This window comes from Triplophysa rosa, linkage group LG8 (genome assembly GCF_024868665.1).
Source record: "Triplophysa rosa linkage group LG8, Trosa_1v2, whole genome shotgun sequence".
Lineage (NCBI taxonomy): Eukaryota > Metazoa > Chordata > Actinopteri > Cypriniformes > Nemacheilidae > Triplophysa > Triplophysa rosa.
Genome location: NC_079897.1, coordinates 7242873 through 7257624, shown reverse-complemented (window position 1 = coordinate 7257624; position 14752 = coordinate 7242873). Strand labels below are relative to the sequence as shown.

The 14752-nt window shown below is 46.6% G+C and overlaps 1 protein-coding gene across 1 annotated transcript in view; it reads left to right on the top strand.

Annotated features, from left to right (window-relative positions):
- grik2 (glutamate receptor, ionotropic, kainate 2) overlaps positions 1-14752 on the top strand; it is a 232182-nt gene that overhangs the window by 108819 nt on the left and 108611 nt on the right. The window contains exons 7-9 of the mRNA XM_057340538.1: positions 93-236; positions 9109-9216; positions 10048-10161. Of these exons, the coding sequence (XP_057196521.1) occupies positions 93-236; positions 9109-9216; positions 10048-10161 (366 nt within the window). The remainder of the gene's footprint in view (positions 1-92; positions 237-9108; positions 9217-10047; positions 10162-14752) is intronic.

The following is a 14752-nucleotide window of genomic DNA, read 5'->3' as shown; positions in this document are numbered from 1 at the left end:
ACGTCTTCTACAAGCTCGATTAATCAGCTTGGAAAGCCTCAGGTGTATCGCTGATGACCGAATGACCCGTGTGTGTTTGTGTGTGTTTCCAGACAGATGCAGCCTTGATGTATGATGCAGTGCATGTGGTGGCCGTGGCTGTCCAGCAGTCTCCTCAAATCACCGTCAGTTCACTCCAGTGCAACCGCCACAAGCCCTGGCGCTTTGGCAACCGCTTCATGACTCTCATCAAAGAGGTATTGCATCACACATTACGGGAGAATTTCACTTAAAGTCTGGGTAAAGGTAATTTCAAGAATGGTTTCTAAACACATAAATATTAGAATTGTATTGCTGAAACACTTTACAAAGACTGTGTAGTTCTGAAATGTGGAGTTTGACTGTTAAACAGTTTTTTTTACCATTTTCATGCTCAGAATTTTTTGGGCGGGTCTAAAATCATGTCTCGATGACGCACTGGAGCCACCGAGCATGAATAACCCTTCCCCTAAATGCATTTAATAGCGTCAGTGGTTTGTCAGGGTTGCATTTGGTGTGAGACACACTCTCACTCTGCCTCAACAAATCTCACAGCAAATAACACGTGGACAGTAACGCAGTCGCAAATGGATGGAGGGGAAGAACGCAAACAGCGAATGAACAGAGAGGGGTGACTGCTTCAGAGAGACTAGCACACATTTTTATTCTTTCCTGGGACTGTATACCATCACACTACACTCATTTAGCCAATCATGTCAGATGCTTCATTTAGCTCTTGGACACAAATCACATTGTACACAAACATTTCTTTTAAATAAACATTATTTTACAACATGCTTTCCACTGATGGTAGTAGTACAAAGTTAAGTGTCTTAACCAAAAAGCACAGGATTTTATAAACAAGGTGCAATCAATATTAGCCTAATTTACATAGAAAGGAGGCACTCTTTCTCTTAAAAAAAGATTTAAGTTCATACAAAACAGTGCTAAACCATCTAATGAAATTCCCTTTCTGTCGGTCTCTCGATGTTGTGTCGAACCGACAGATTGGGGTTTGTCTTGAGAACCTATCATCTTCTGAGTATTTAGAATAGGCCAATGAAAATTGGCGAATGAAATTTGCATGCCGGACTCCTCCCCGGATGTCCGGGTATAAGAGGGAAGCCGGCGTGCTCATTCATTCACCTTTTGTTCTTCAGAGCCTATGCATCTGATGAGCTACTCTGCGATCTTAGCGATCAATTCCTGCTGGATTCTACGACGTGGTGCAGCAGACGGTCCCTTCCTGCAGCGACTCTCCCCTGGGCGTCTCGGCAGTTCCGCAAGTGTCCGAGCTAATTTCCTTCAAAAAAAGCGAGCAAATTTCTCCAGCGTGGCATGACCCGCTGTTCTCTAGGGTGCAACGCACTCATTGAGGAAGGGGACGGACACGATGTCTGTCTCAGGTGTTTGGGTCTCCGGCACGCTGAGGCAGCCTTTGTGGATACGTCCTGCCTGCACTGCGGGCGGATGGCGATCCAGACGTTGTGGTCACGGGTGGCTGTATTCTTTATGGATAAAAGCCACCACCTCGTCTGCTACCGATCCGTGACAACAGTGGCTATGGCTCTGCCGCCCGCTTCAGTTAGCACCGGGGGTGATATGGGGATCACTGTGAATGTTAACCCGCCAGCCGCAGGCTCACGGACTATTCACGCCCCATCTCGCTCATCTGACCGTTCCTCAAAAGACGGTCCTACCCCGTCTTGTTCCTCCGCCACGTACTCGGAGGTACGTGACGAAGATGAGATGTCGATTGCAGCATCGGAGGGCGACCTTTTGGCATCTGACCCCGACGATTCCTCGGAGCTCCCTCCCCCGGGGGGTCGAGCCCAGGAAGAGGCGGACGTCGAGATGACAACCATGCTTTTCCGGGCCGCCGCGAGCATTGGGCTGCAGTGCACTGCACCGCCTTTACCCCAGCGCTCGTGGCTGGATATGTGGTACCTGGGGTCTGAGCGCGACTCCAAGCTCCGGTCTCCGGTCTGTGCCCAGCTCCGGTCCCGTTCTTCCCGGAAGTGCATGAGGAGCTAAGTAAGACCTGGAACGCGCCTCTCACAGCCCATTCCAATCAGAAAGGCTCAGTCGCCCTTACTTCCCTCAATGGTGGGGCGGCCAGGGGCTATGTCGAGATCCCCCAGGTGGAGCGTGCTGTCGCGGTGCACCTGTGCCCGCAGACGGCGGCCACCTGGAGAGCTCAGCCTAGACTCCCATCCAAGGCGTGTAAGTTTTCAGCATCTCTGGTGTCAAAGGCTTACACTGCTGCGGGCCAGGCCGCCTCCTCCCTCCACGCCATGGCCATCCTGCAGGTCCACCAGGCCAAGGTGTTAAAGGAGCTCCACGAGGGTAAGACCGACTCAGCGGTAATGCAGGAACTCCGTACCGCCACTGATCTTGCTCTACGGGCGACTAAGGTGACGACACGGGCCCTGGGTCGGGCGATATCCACCATGCACCTCTGGCTTAACCTTGCGCAGATGCGGGACGCTGAGAAGGTTCGCTTTCTTGATGCCCCCATCTCGCAGGCTGTTTGGTGATACTGTTGAGGATTTCTCTTAGCAGTTCTCGACGGTGAAGAAGCAGACGGAGGCCATCAAGCATATCCTGCCCCACCGCGACTCAGCCGCCTCCAGGCCCTTGAGATCCTGAGTGGCGTCTGCTTCCCAGCAGCCCTGGCCCTCTTCGACTCCGGCTCCAGTGCACCATTCCCAGGCTGCCTCCCGGAAAAGGACGTCGAAGAGGAAACCGCCTCCCCATCAGCAGCCATCGCGGAAGCAGAAGCGGCCCTGACGGAGAGACCCCAGGGAGATCGAGGCTACCATCGTGCCCGAACCCAGCCACTTCTTTGCTGGGTCGGATAGGGACGGTTCCTGCCCCGTCCTACCATCTGCTGGTCCCCTACGGGGGGCCAGCGCCCACTTACTCACAAAAAGAGTTTCCTCTCTCTCTGAGTTATCACAGCCACTCCCACCCTCGGCACGAAGGTGGACGGAAACTCGACGTTGCGTCTCGGTGAAATGCAATGTCGAGTATAAACACCAGCCCTCAGCACTCTCAGTCAGACAGTGCGTTGAGCTGTACAATCGCCAGGCAGGAGAGACAGCAGAGCCGATCTCCTCCCCGGGGGACCTCCCCCGGCAAGGAATCCGTACTGCTAGCCATCGAACCACACCCCGGGGGGACGATGAAGAAGATCAAACCTCTAGTCCCCCTGTCACGGTTTCTGGGAGCTTGGCTTCAGTTTCCCAGACTGTCAGGCTGGCTGAGGAAGACGATCCATCTTGGTTACGCGATTCAGTTCGCTACACATCTGCCCAAGTTTCGGGGCATCCTTTTAACCTCAGTCAGAGGCAAGGATGCTCCCATACTTCTGGCGAAGGGAGCAATCGAGCCCGTCCCACCAGCCGAGATGTCCTGCGGGTTTTACAACCCGTACTTCATTGTCCCCAAGAAAGGCGGGGGGTTGTGCCCTATTTTGGATCTGCGTGTTCTGAACAGGCACCTACACAAGCTGCCTTTCACTATGGTCACGCAGAAGCGCATCCTGACGACCGTCAGGTGTCAGGACTGGTTCATGGCAATCGACCTGAAGGACCCGTACTTCATGTCTCGATCCTCCCTCGACATCGGCCGTTCGAGGGACGGGCATATCAGTACAAGGTCCTTCCCTTCGGTCTGTCCCTGTCTCCACGGGTCTTTACGAAGGTCGTGGAAGCCGCCCTCCTTGCCCTCCCTCAGGGAAGGAGGTGTGCGGGTACTAAATTATCTCGACGACTGGCTCTTCTCGGCTCACTCGCGAGATCTGTTGTGTACACACAGGGACATGGTGCTCCAGCACCTAGATCGGTTGGGGCTACAGGTCAACTGGGAAAAGAGCAAGCTCTCCCTTGTGCAGAGCATCTCCTTTCTCGGTCTGGAACTCGACTCTGTCTCCATGACAGCGCGACTGACTACAGAGCGCGCCCAGTCAGTGTTACACTGCCTGAGGTACTTCAGGCATCCAGCGGTCCCCCTGAAACAATTTCAGAGGCTCCTGGGGCATATGGCATCCTTGGCGGGGGTGGTCCCCCTCGGGTTGATGCACATGCGACCGCTCCAACACTGGCTACAGAGTCGGGTTCCCTGGAAAGCGTGGCACACCGGCAGCAGGCGTATAATCATCACGCCCCTCTGCTGGCACACCCTGACCCCCTGGTCATCTATGGCCTTCCTACGGGCGGGGGTCCCCCTAGGGCAGGTATCAAGGCATGTCTTAGTGCCTCCCTACAGGGCTGGGGTTCCGTGTGCAATGGGCACGCAGTGTCGGGGCAATGGACGGGCCCCCTCCTGCTTTGGCATATCAACTGCCTAGAGTTGTGGGCTGTGCTACTTGCACTGAAGAGATTCCAACCTCTCGTGCAGGCCAAGCACGTGCTGGTCAGCTCAGACAGCACAGCTGCCGTGGCGTATATCAACCACCAGGGTGGCATTCGCTCACGGCAGCTAACACGACTCGCCCGACGCCTCCTCCTGTAGAGTCAGCAGGTGATCAGCTCCCTGCGAGCCATACACATCCCGGGCGACCTGAACCAGACAGCAGACTTGCTTTCTCGTCAGTGGACGCCTCGCGGAGAGTGGCGACTCCACCCCCACGTGGTTCAGCTCATATGGGAGCAGTTCGGCCAGGCACAGGTGGACCTGTTTGCCTCCCCGGACTCCACCCATTGTCCGCTTTGGTACTCCCTGACCGACGGTCCCCTCGGCACGGATGCCCTTGCGCACAGCTGGCCGCGGGACAAGCGGAAGTACGCCTTCCCCCCAGTGAGCCTAATTGCACAGACCCTGTGCAAGGTCAGGGAAGAGGAGCATCAAGTGTTACTAGTTGCGCTTTACTGGCCAAACCGGACTTGGTTCTCAGAGCTGATGCTTCTGACAACAACTCCCCCCTGGCCGATTCCCCTGATGAAGGACCTTCTTTCTCAGGGGAAGGGCACGTTTTGGCATCCCAGGCGAGACCTCTGGAACCTCCATGTCTGGCCCTTGGACGGGACGAAGGGTGGCGACCTCGGCCCGAAGTACGGACCATCCTAGCCTCTGACTGAGGTACATTGGATGCTGAACTTGGCGAGCATGAGGCGACTGGATCGCGTAGCCGAGACGGATCGTCTTCCCTAGCCAGTCTGACAGCCTGGGAAGCCAGACAGGCTCCCAGAATGAGACGGAACTAAGGTACGATCTTTTTCATCGTCCCCCCGGGGGGTGGTTCGATGGCTAGCAGTACGGATTCCTTGCCAGGGGAGGTCCCCCGGGGAGTAGATCGGCTCTGCTGTTTTTCCTGCCTGGCGACTGCGCAGCTCAACGCACTGTCTGACTGAGAGTGCTGAGGGCTGGTGTTTATACTCGACATTGCGCTTTGCCATGACGCAACGTCGAGTTTGCCGTTCACTGTCGTGCAGAGGGTGAGAGCGGCTGTGGTAACCCAGAGAGAGAGGAAACTCTCCTTTTTTGAGAGTAAGTGGGTGCTAGCCCCTCGGAGGGGGTCAGCAGATGGAGAGACGGGGCAGGATCCGTCCCTATCCGACTTGCCAGCGATGTGGCTGGGGTCGGGCCCAATGGTAGCCTCGATCCCCCTGAGGTGTTCCCATGACGGCCGCTGCGCCGCGGCTGCTGATGGGGCGATGGTCTCCTCTTCGCTGTCTCCTCCAGGGGGGGCCGCCTGAGTGGGGGGCACCAGAGCTGGAGGGCGTTGAAGAGGACCAGGGCTGCTGGGAAGCAGACAGTGCACGGGACTCGACGGCCGAGGTGGCCGAGTTGCGGCACGGAGGACTGCTTCTTACTGTCGAGAACCCTCCGGGGAGGCCGCGTGCGGGTCTTGCGCCACCCCCGACGGTCGGGGGGTGAGCGGGGCCGCTGCGGCTCAACAGTAACACCAACCAGCCCCCCCTTGCGAAACGGGTACGTCGAGAAAGCGGACCTTCTCAGCGTTACTCATCTGCGCAAGGATTGGCCAGTGGAGTTTCTCATGGACCACAAGTGTGGACATCGTCCGACACAGGGCCCGCGTGGTCACCTTGGTCGCCCGTAGAGCGAGGTCGGTGGCCGCGCGGAGTTCCTGCATAAGCGCTGTGTCGGTCTTACCCTCGTGGAGCTCTCTCAACGCCCTGGCCTGGCAGGAGCCATAGCGTGGAGAGAGGAGGCAGCTTGGTCCGCCGCAATGTAAGCTCTCGACACCAGAGATGCCGAGACACCACATGCTTTGGACGGGAGTCTAGGATGAGTCCCCCCAGGTGGCCGCCACCTACGGGCAAGAGTGCACCGCGGCGGCATACTCCACCTGGGGGACCCAACGTATCCTCCAGCCGTCTCAACCTCGAGGGAAGAGAGGGTGACAGAACTTTGTTTGACATGAAACGTGCCGGGAAGGGGCGTTCCAGGTCTTACAAAGTTCCTCATGCACTTCCGGTAAACACGGCACCGGGGGTGGGTGCGGCTTGGAGCCGCGCTCAAACCCGAGGCGCCATGTAGCCAGCCGCGAGCGCCGGGAGAGGCAGTGCGGGCACTGCAACCCAACACTCACGGCGGCCCGGGAAAGCATGGCCGACATCTCGACATCCGCTTTTTCCTGGGCTCGACCCCCCGAGGGAAGGAGCCCGAAGAATCGTCGGAGTCGGATGGCAGTACGTCACCCCCCGATGCTGCAAGAGACCTCTCATCATCACGCATCGTGTCCGAATACGTGATTGAGGAATAAGACGGCGGACCGTCTTTTTGGGGAACGGTCAGACGAGCGAAACGAGGTGTGAACGGTCCGTGAGCCGTGGCTGGCGGATTATCGCTCACAGTAATCCTCACCTCACCCTCGCTGCTTGCCATAGCGGACGGCAGGGCCGTAGTCCTGCCGCCACGGAACGGGGAGCAAACGAGGTGGTGGCTGAGTCCCGTGGGAACACAGCCACCTGTGACGCAACGTCTGAATCGTCACCGCCCGCAGTGCGGGCAGGACGTATCCACAACGTCTGCCCCAGCGTACTGGAAGCAGGCATTGTGTCCGTCCCCCTCCTCGATGAGTGTGTTGCACCCATGAGAACAGCGGGACAAGCCACGCTGGAGAAATTTGCTCTTTTAGAAAAGGAAATTTGCTCGAACACCTCCGGAACTGCCGAGACGCCCAGGGGAGAGTCACTGCAGGAAGGGACCGTCCGCTGTCCACGTCGTAGATTCCAGCAGAAAAATGATCACCCAAGATCGTAGAGAAGCTCATCAGATGCGTAGGCTCTGAAGAACAAAAGGTGAATGAATGAGCACGCCGGCTTCCCTCTTATACCCGGACATCCGGGGAGGAGCCCGGCATGCAAATTTCATTCGCCAATTTTCATTGGCCTTTTCTAAATACTCAGAAGATGATAGGTTCTCAAGACAAACCCCATTCTGTCGGTTCGACACAACGTCGAGAGACCGACAGAAAGGGAACTGGTACTGGTCTAAAGACAGAGCATGTGGAGTAAATACCAACTTTGTGTGCCATACAATGATGACTCGCATACAAAAGCCAAAAAACTCTCTGTCATCAACATGATCAAATTTCACTAAAAAATAAAAATATTAAAAGTATAATAAGAAAATGTACCTATATTATAATACAATAAGAACATTTTTAGTGTTTTTTGTTTTTGTTGCTATTATTTTTATTATTATTATAATTGGCAAATAAACACATGCTAAAACAATGTCACATAGTGCAATTGAAATACATCAAGTAGTATTTGTGTTTGTATTTGCATTCACTTATTTCCACTTTAATAATCATTGAAAATTGTCATTGACTATTTCATGATAATACGATTTTATGATAAAATAGTTTTTTTTTTACATTATGGTATTGGGGAAGGGGCTTAATGTTTGTCATGACTCGGCGTGGCGGAAGAACCCAAATGCAGGCAGGCAGTGAAGGGGTTAACAAACAAGTCTTTATACACAAAACGCAAAACAAACACCCTCAATGGGGGAAAATGGAACTAAGAAATATATATAAAACAAAAGACTTCCCACGTGGGGGCAAAACGAAAACAAGAACAGCAAAAACTAAACTAAAGGACACGACCAATAGTCTTACATCAAAACATGACAGGGTAAAACACAAAACTCACAGACCACGGGCAAGGCTAGGAACAGGAACACTCGACAAGGTACATATCACATCACAGTACACAGACCAAACGTAATACACGAGCAACAAGACAATGAAACAAGAGGGCATTTTAAAGGAGAGACAAACGAGGGATAATTACACAGGGCAGGTGGGAAACATTAGACACAGCAGGGAAGCAATACATGAAACGAGACCAATGACAAGACACAGAAAACACATGAGATGTCAAAAACATAAACATCTCATGGCTTTCTCACATAGAACCTAAGGGCTCCGTCCCGATCCTGCCACACGACTAGAAATACAGAACCAGGAAGGCAGGACCGTGACAATGTTGCTGTTTCAACAAACCACTCAAGTTACCAGTAACACCATTGACTCGGATGGCAACTTATTGCTACAGATACAAACAGCACCAAAATACACTGTAATAATAGTGTAAACTTATCTTCTGCAATTTAATGTCGTAGCGGTGATCTTAACACTTGCCATGCAACAGCTTATCCAATCAAAAGGTGGAAGTAAGATGTTTTATAATTCTTTTAATAATTAAATTATTTGTCCTAAAAAGAATGTCCTTTACTTGTCCATATAATTTTTCTGACTTGTTTTTCTTTTAATTTTGGGACGAAATATAAGCAGGTTTTCATAGGATTACTCAAACGTCACTACAACTATTTTCCTACTGAATTGGAGACTACAATAACTATTGTACACAACTGTAATGTTCACAACCCCACAGATTCCAGATGAATGGCTACAAATGTTCCCTAAATATAGATCTATGGATGGTTCTTTGAAAAATGCAGTTGCTTTCTGTATGTGTGACAAAGAGTCAGTCTCTACTGGAGGTGATAGGTACCTTCTGATAAATGATGTATTTTCTCCATTTGGCCAGAAAGGACGAATTCATCTCGGTTGGTTCAGGCCAGTTGTAATGATTATTTTTCTCACACCTACAGGCCCACTGGGACGGCTTGACCGGACGGATAAATTTCAACAGAACCAATGGCTTGAGGACAGATTTCGATCTGGATGTGATCAGCCTGAAGGAAGAAGGCTTGGAAAAGGTCTGCTCAATTCCTTTGGTTTCAATGTGTATTTCACATGTCAGTAGTTGTGTACCTGCTGCTTCATAGGGACAGATGTGCACACATTTACCCACCAACCTACCCGCTTACTGCCGTAAAATCAAAATCCCCCCCACACACACACATCGAGAGCCTTCAAGCAAACTGTGACCTCCCAGTTCTCTTCTGCATGTGGCTGAACCTCCATGAATAATTTATCCCATTAATAATAAAGCCCTCAGTAGCCCTTTAGCCTCATGAAAGCTGAATTAAACAGGTGATTTGCAATTACAAACTACAGGCCTGGTATTTTCTGAAGTACTTTTTTATGGTTAAATATGCATGTCTTCACTCTGCGATCTTGTTTTGAGCCGACGCTTCTCAAGAGGGTCCTTTGCAGTAAATGAGACTGTTTTGAGAAATGAGATGCTGATGCTCATTGGTTCTTCTGTTTTAGCAATTGACTCTTTTTCTTTTTTTGCTCTCTCAAAGCTGTATAGTAGGCGCAACACTTGCTGCAGGTCTAAATCATGTTCCATTGACTAAAGAACTCAGACAACATTCCTCAAGATGATTTCCTTGATTCTGTCAGTGCATGATTACTGACCATGTATGTGGGGCATATTGGTTGTGGCCCTCGACTCCCAAAGCCCCCAGCAATTAGACACATGGATATACAGTAGACTCCATTCCTCTGTACCAATCATCTCTTTGGTTCAACTGTTTTAATGTGTCTACATGCACTGGGCCCCAATATCTCATAGAGCACCTCACCTCTTCTCATTCAGCCAGTCATCTCAGTTCTGTTGTGATTATGCATTTTTTTTGCAGATTGGCACATGGGATCATGTGAGTGGTTTGAACATGACGGAAAACCAGAAGGGGAAAACAGCGAATGTAACAGACTCTCTCTCCAACAGATCTCTGGTGGTGTCCACTATACTGGTAAATAAAAATCAAAAGCATCTTCTTGCTGAACTTTGATCATTAGTGATAATGTCTGCAAGTTTGCATGCATAGTATTTCAACGATTAAATGTAACTGTATGTGAATTTATCAAAATCAATGAAAAATAAATAAATAGACCCATCATTTGTAAAATTATACTGAAGAGCATGGGTTATAAACTGGTGGGTTGAGACTCAAAATTGGGTCACATGTCTCTTCTTGGTAGAAACACAACTGAATATAGCATCGCTACTCGCTGTAATACAGTTGTTGGTTGTGTGCATGCATTCTTTGTATCCTATAGTATTTGAAACATTCCCATACACTGCTGTGATATCATCCCCTAAAACACCAGATGCTGAAAAATATTCATCAAAAAATAAACCTTTGTTATTTCTCCCTTTACCTTCTTTTCTCAAACTTCTGTGATATTTTTCAGCCAAAGGCAGCTTACTAGTGTCAGATCACACTGAGTGACGGATCACTCAGAGTTTGTGCTTTGAGGCTCTTCCATCCATTCCGGTCTCTTACCACCAATCAGGATAGCAGCTTTGTTCTTGTCATGATTCTGCCTCTTTTGGTCATGTTTTTCTAAATTTTGTGGCAGGATCATGACAGACCCACATGTTTAGTGTGGAGAGAGACATGGCTTTGTTTGTTTTGTTTTGGCATGCCATGCGCTCTCTCCGGTCTCGTCTCTTGACCCCGCCCCCTCGTTTCCTCGTTTAGCTTCCCGTCGTTGTTTCATTACCCACACCTGCCCATTGTTATCTTCCCTGGTTAGTTTCCCTATTTAATGTCCTGTGCTGTTGCGTTTTGCTATGTCTACTTCGTCTTGTCACATACCGGGCTTTCCTACAGTTTACCTTGCCTTGTTCCTGTTGTGTTTATCCTGTTTCTCAGTTTTTTGCCCCCTCGTAGGAAGTTTTGTTTTTGCACCTTGTTTGTAGTTTGTTTGTTCTGTTCTAGTTTCCCCATCATGGGTCTTTATTTTGAATTATTAAAGTTTTGAGTTTTTTATTCCGCTGCATGCGTTTGGGTTCTCTCTCTTGGCCACCAACCATGACAGTTCTTGTCATCTTCTTAGATGTGGCTATTGATGAAACCAAGAAAACTATATTTTGGTAATAATTTCTGTAGACAAATTATATAAGGAATCAAGTTAAGTATGTAATATTTCTTTATAAGTTTGGTAATAGTTAAGAGATGTAAAATGTATTTGGACAGAGTAGTTTAAACAATCTAGTCTTTTAAGAATTTGCACTTTAATAAAGTCTATTTATCATATCTTGTCTAATCATTTTGGGAGGTTAAAATCGGAGGTATTGTGTTATTGTTTAGTTGAAAAATCTGAGAATATGTGCAAAACCTATGTCCTTTTATGCAAAGAAAATCATGTACAAATATTTACAGAAATGCCACAGTAAAAGGATGATCATGGCAATGTAATGAAATATCTCACCAAACAACTATTTCGATCCACCCCATGTGCTAACACAAAAATAGATTTTCTGATAACTCTCACTGATTATTTCTAATGACAAAAACAAAACAAAATCCACAAAAAAAGTTGAAACCCGGCAGAAATGTTCCAAATGGTTTTACTGGATCTAAAATTCCTTTATTTTGCACCAATCATTCTGATAATGAACTAATTGCTGCCAAATGATGCAATGATTTAAAATAGAAATATAGTCACATTTCTAATGAATACATTTTAAATAACATATGTGCAACATTAAGTTATATTTGTCAGTTCCTACAGTTTAAATGGGTATTTTTAACGCTCTTTAAGTTTAAATGAAAATGAAAATTAAACTTTACAATTTAAATTTAAACTTTAATTAAAATGAAAATGCATTCCCCGGATTGATTATATATGTTTAAGATAGTCAAGCAAAACTGTAGCAAAATGAAAATTCGAATGTTATTTTCCCTAAATGCATTAGTATTAACAGGTCGAACATTTGGGATTGCATTTTCATTTACACACAGCGCGTTGGGTGTTGCAAAATTCAATGTGGACTTGAAAATGCATTTCGAGCTGACCACGCCCCCTCCCCGGTACAGTGTCATTGAGTGAATTCGGAGCCAGCATCGCTCGTTACCTGTGTTGTTTTGAGGTGTTGAAAACACGTACGACTGCAGAGATGATAAAAGCATTAAATCGCTTGCACATACACGTTTTCATCATAAACACATTCAGTATTTGTTGTCTTAGTCAATATCTTATCATAATCATTCAGAAACTGTTTTTGTGGCGCAATGTTTCTGTAACTTCAGGAATCGAGTTACAGTGGATCTGTCACAGCCCAAACTGCAGCATCCGGATGAATTAGAAACCAAGGTTAAATTTCGTAAGGGCGGATCTCCACTTTGGCAATGTTTATGTATATTTGTGCGTAATCTCTCCCCTTACACTGCCTCCAGCACGAAAGTAACACAGTACAGACAGGTGTGTTAGTATCCCAGACAGGTGTGTATAATCTCCGTCGTCAAAGAAGCACACACGTGATGCTGCCAGACGAATTAGAGACATAAACATTGGTGTAGCTATTACCAGATGGAAGGCACTGTTGAAAGACAAATGTTTTCAAGGCGACGCCAAAGTTGCCTGTTTTCTGCTAGACTAGTAAAATAATTCAACATTTTCAACAACTGTTTTGTTGAAACAGTAACGTTAGTATTTTATACAAATGGCCATATAACCTCCGAATAATAATGATTTTCCGTCCCTGCGGTACGTACTCCGGTTGTTCCTGACTTTACAAAGGGGGAGACAAACGTCTACTAACTTACACCTAACTGCCTATGTCGCTGTCAGATCAAACGCTTTGAACAGCGTTGCTATTTACGATTAGCTAACTTTAGTTACTTCTCTACTCTCAGCGTGTACTAGATAGCATGCAAGAAATATATCTAATTATAGAATTGTAACAGTAACTTTCGCAATAGAATACATGTTAAATGATTAATTACGTTAATATATTGCCTTACCTTTGTAAAAAAACATTGTTGCTTGAATCAGTGCTATCCGCTGTCTCAGTAGACGACATCTTTTTTTTACTGTTGCGGCCACCGTCGTACTTCAAAAGGGAGGGGTGAGCAAATGACTCAGAGATTCATTGCAAAACTATAATACAATGCTAGTGGCCACTGATTTTCAAGAACTGCGCCTTTAAATCACTAATACAACATTTCATTTAAGATGAAACTCTAAGGCCCGGTTTCACAGACACGGTTTAGTTTAAGCCAGGACTATGCCTTAGTTGAATTAAGATATTTATGAAGCTTTTATGAAAATGCCTTATAAGAATACATTACTGGTGTGCATCTTGAGACAAAACAATGGCACTGATATATTTTAAGATATTTCTGGGCAAGTTATATTCAGTTAAGACAGGTCACACATTCCTTTTAGTCTGAGACTAGCTTTAAGCCTTGTCTGTGAAACCGGGATTTAATCAATAAATGCATTTTCCTTAACAAAAATACTACTTACGGCAACTTTTTTACTATAAATAAACTTTTATATTTTATTCTCTTTTATATTTACTGCAGTATATCTTTGTTCTATGTTTGTCCTTTATTATATATTTATTGCTTTTCTACCCCATCTGCAAAATATATATTTTTTACTGTATGACAATAAAGATCTTGAATCTGATAAGGGTGATGTATAAATTAGCAACCTAAGTAACAACCTAACTTAGCTGAAGCAAGTTCACTGACGATAATGATCCAAATTAAAAACAGAAAATGTACAGTCAGCCTGTCATTATGCAAGGCTCCTATATCAGAATGATCAGAATCAGTTCTAACACTGAAGGGGTTTATTCGGCAATAACAACCGACTGGATGCATTATCCTGTGGCTAGTAATTATCACATGAGAAAATAATTGTACACTAAATATTGATTAAATATGTTTAAGCTCATCTGTTAAAAATCCAAACCTTCCATGAGAAAAAAGAACTTCCAGGTAAACCCACAACCCCAATACTGTATATGGTGGCATTGCACAGTCCTGCATACAATTTCCGTTCATTTTCAATGTCTTTACATATTGAAAATAACAAAAAAATATAAAAAAGTAGAAATAGCTTAAAAGTGCAATAATGGTCAATAATACATTGCTCACTGAATTTAATTTACATTTATATTATACTACCAGGAACATGTTTTTTTTTAAATATTAATATAATATAGGTAACATTATAACTAAAGCAATAATAATTATCAAGGGTTAGGCTATAGAATCATAATGTTGAACTGTGTAAATGTACATTTTTATATAGTATATCAATGAACATTTTAGTATACATAACGGAAAATGTAGTCAGCCTGTCATTATATTTTAAAACAAACCATAGTACACAACGGATTATCGATAGTATACAGAATGATATCATTAAAATACATTACGAAATTATATATATACAAGATAGTATAAGTCATGGAATAGTTACATGATAGTATACATACGCGTGATGGTTTCGCTTTAGTTGAAAACTGTTTTATTTAAACATTATTTAAACTATTATTTGCTAGATCCTTTCATTGTGATTTTTCCCGCCATCAGGGGGCGG